The sequence below is a fragment of the Drosophila virilis genome, chromosome 5 (assembly GCF_030788295.1).
Source record: "Drosophila virilis strain 15010-1051.87 chromosome 5, Dvir_AGI_RSII-ME, whole genome shotgun sequence".
NCBI lineage: Eukaryota > Metazoa > Arthropoda > Insecta > Diptera > Drosophilidae > Drosophila > Drosophila virilis.
In genome coordinates this window covers 22759657-22762040 of record NC_091547.1, presented here as the reverse complement: position 1 = coordinate 22762040, position 2384 = coordinate 22759657, and the positions used below count along the sequence as shown (strand labels likewise).

General features: G+C 40.1%; 1 protein-coding gene across 1 annotated transcript; it reads right to left on the bottom strand.

Annotated features, from left to right (window-relative positions):
• Nucleotides 1-248: 248 nt before the first annotated feature.
• Nucleotides 249-1698, bottom strand: LOC6626727 (facilitated trehalose transporter Tret1). Its single transcript, XM_002049062.4, has one exon. It carries the CDS (start codon nt 1638-1640, stop codon nt 321-323), a length of 1320 nt encoding a protein of 439 aa, XP_002049098.1. The 5' UTR covers nt 1641-1698; the 3' UTR covers nt 249-320.
• Between the last annotated feature and the right edge of the window lie 686 nt (nt 1699-2384).

The window sequence follows — 2384 nt, the reverse complement described above, 5'->3', positions numbered from 1 at the left end:
TGTGTGGCAACTATGTCAGGGTTGCCAGATTTGTTTGCTTGATATATGGTTAGACAAATAAATAGATATGTAATAAAAAGCGATGAAAATCCGAAATAAACATCGATTTGAAACATAAGATAAAAATATGGTCAATGAATATATAGATGCGTTCCGTTTATGTTAAAGCCAAATTTCTGGCTGATTCTTAGCAAAACAAATCAATCAAAATATATATAATCGTTGTTTTTTAGTTCTAAACTGATTCCAATTTTAAGACCAGTATATATATATATATATATATATATATATATATATATTTAAGATTTTAATAAAATAATCTATGATAGCAATCCTTGAATTTCGTCCAAAGTCTTGCCCTTTGTCTCTGGCACAAAAAATATAATGAATACACATGCCACTATGGAGAAGAAAGCAAATACCCAAAATGCTACAGCCGAGCCGAACTCTTTCACCAATATGGGAAACACCTTTGCCACAACAAATGCAAATAGCCAGCCACTGGTGCCGACAATGGACGCACAAATGGGTTTCACATCCTCCGCAAAGAGCTCGGCCATAACTAGCCAGCAGATGGGCCCGAAGCCCAAAGCAAATCCAATGAAGAATACAGCAATCGCCAGGATCGACAGCCAGCCAATATTTTTATCTGTTAAATATTTAAAATAGAAGCCCATTGTAAGGTTGGCAATTAGCATCAGGAATGCAGAGATTAGCAGCAAAACTTTGCGTCCCACTCGATCAATAATTAAAGTGGCAACAAATGTCATAGCAAGTTGCACACAGCCCGTTATAATGGTGCAAGTGGACGGGGACAGGCCGGTGCCGGCTTTTTCAAATATGCCCGTCACATAAAATACGATTCCATTGATGCCCGTGAATTGTTGGAGCATCATCAGCAGCACTGCTATGATCAGTCCTCGTAGGGTGGTCTTACGTACCATCGCGTCCTTGACCATGATCTCCTTTTTGCTTCCCGCCTCGAACGCGGCCATTTCGCTGCTTATGTCAGCATCGGTTTTACGGAGGCTTTTCAAAACCTTCATTGCTCGTTCGGGCTTGCCCACCTGCACCAGATACACCGGCGATTCGGGCAACCAAATGATGAATATAAACCATATAATGGGCAGTGTGCCGATCACAATGTTGACAGGCAGCGGTTTGAGAAGTGCGCCAACAATGAAAGAAAAGAGAATGCCATGCACGAGCATCAGCTGAAAGAAGCAGCCCATAATTCCGCGCACTTTCACTTCGGCAATCTCCGTGGTGTACATGGGCGTAACCACGCAATAGCCACCGGCGCAGACACCAAGTATGAAGCGTCCGGCGTACAGCATGGCCGTGTGCCGTGCCTCAATGATCAGACCCCAGCCAAGTAGACCTGGAATCAACATGATCATCATGATCAGCTTCCTGCCAAATGCGCGAACCAGTATGCCCGTGGGTATGCACATGCAGGCGGCACCTAGTGTAAACATCGCACAGGCCCAACTCCAATCCTCGATGCTCGGCGAAAAACTGTATGCTTCACCGTTAAGAATCGGTTTTTCCATCGGTCCCGACCATCCAATGTATGCGCCCAAAAGAAACCCGCTAAAGCAGGCCGACAGACCCGCCAACCATTGCTTTACCCAGCCCATGCCCTTACCAAAATATATATTTTATAAAATGTTGAATATTTTTTCTTATATTTGATATGTTTAAATAGACTAGACAAATGGAGAACAGCCATCTCCAGCTTAATGAAGCCAAAAATCTCTTCATGAATTGTCCCTCCGGTAACTTTATAGGAAAGCAACAGAAATAACGTAGGGCGACTTGAGTCCATAACTCGAGAGTTATCAACCAGTCGTGTGCTGTGTTTGTCAAACTGTTGTTTTTTTTTTACTTCCGATTTTTAACTAAATGTATTTGAAGTGGGAAATTTTAGTAGAGATTAGGACAAACTGGTTAAAGCACGAATTGCGGCTTAATTTTTACTATAAAGCGATATCAAATCGAATCATCTGAATTGTTAACCGAAATGAAAGTATGTATACTTATCTAACCATCTCTGGTGGATGCCAATCTTCGGTAATGATCAATCTTTTTTTCAATCTTTTTTATATGTGAATATGAACAATATGCACTATTTTCAGTGGAACAATCATCTCTTAATTGAACATTGGATTATTTAATTAACTTTATTAAAATCCTAGATAAAGTCGCTTCGGAACGTGAACCGAACTACTGAGAATTTATTATGTTGTCTTGCAGCCCTGGTTAATATTTAAAAAATAATTTTAATAACATATTTAAAAGTTGACCAGTATTCGATTTAGTAAAGACTTTGAAGATGCCTATTCCAAGACCCAAACTAAGATAAACTTAAATTATGCCTATGA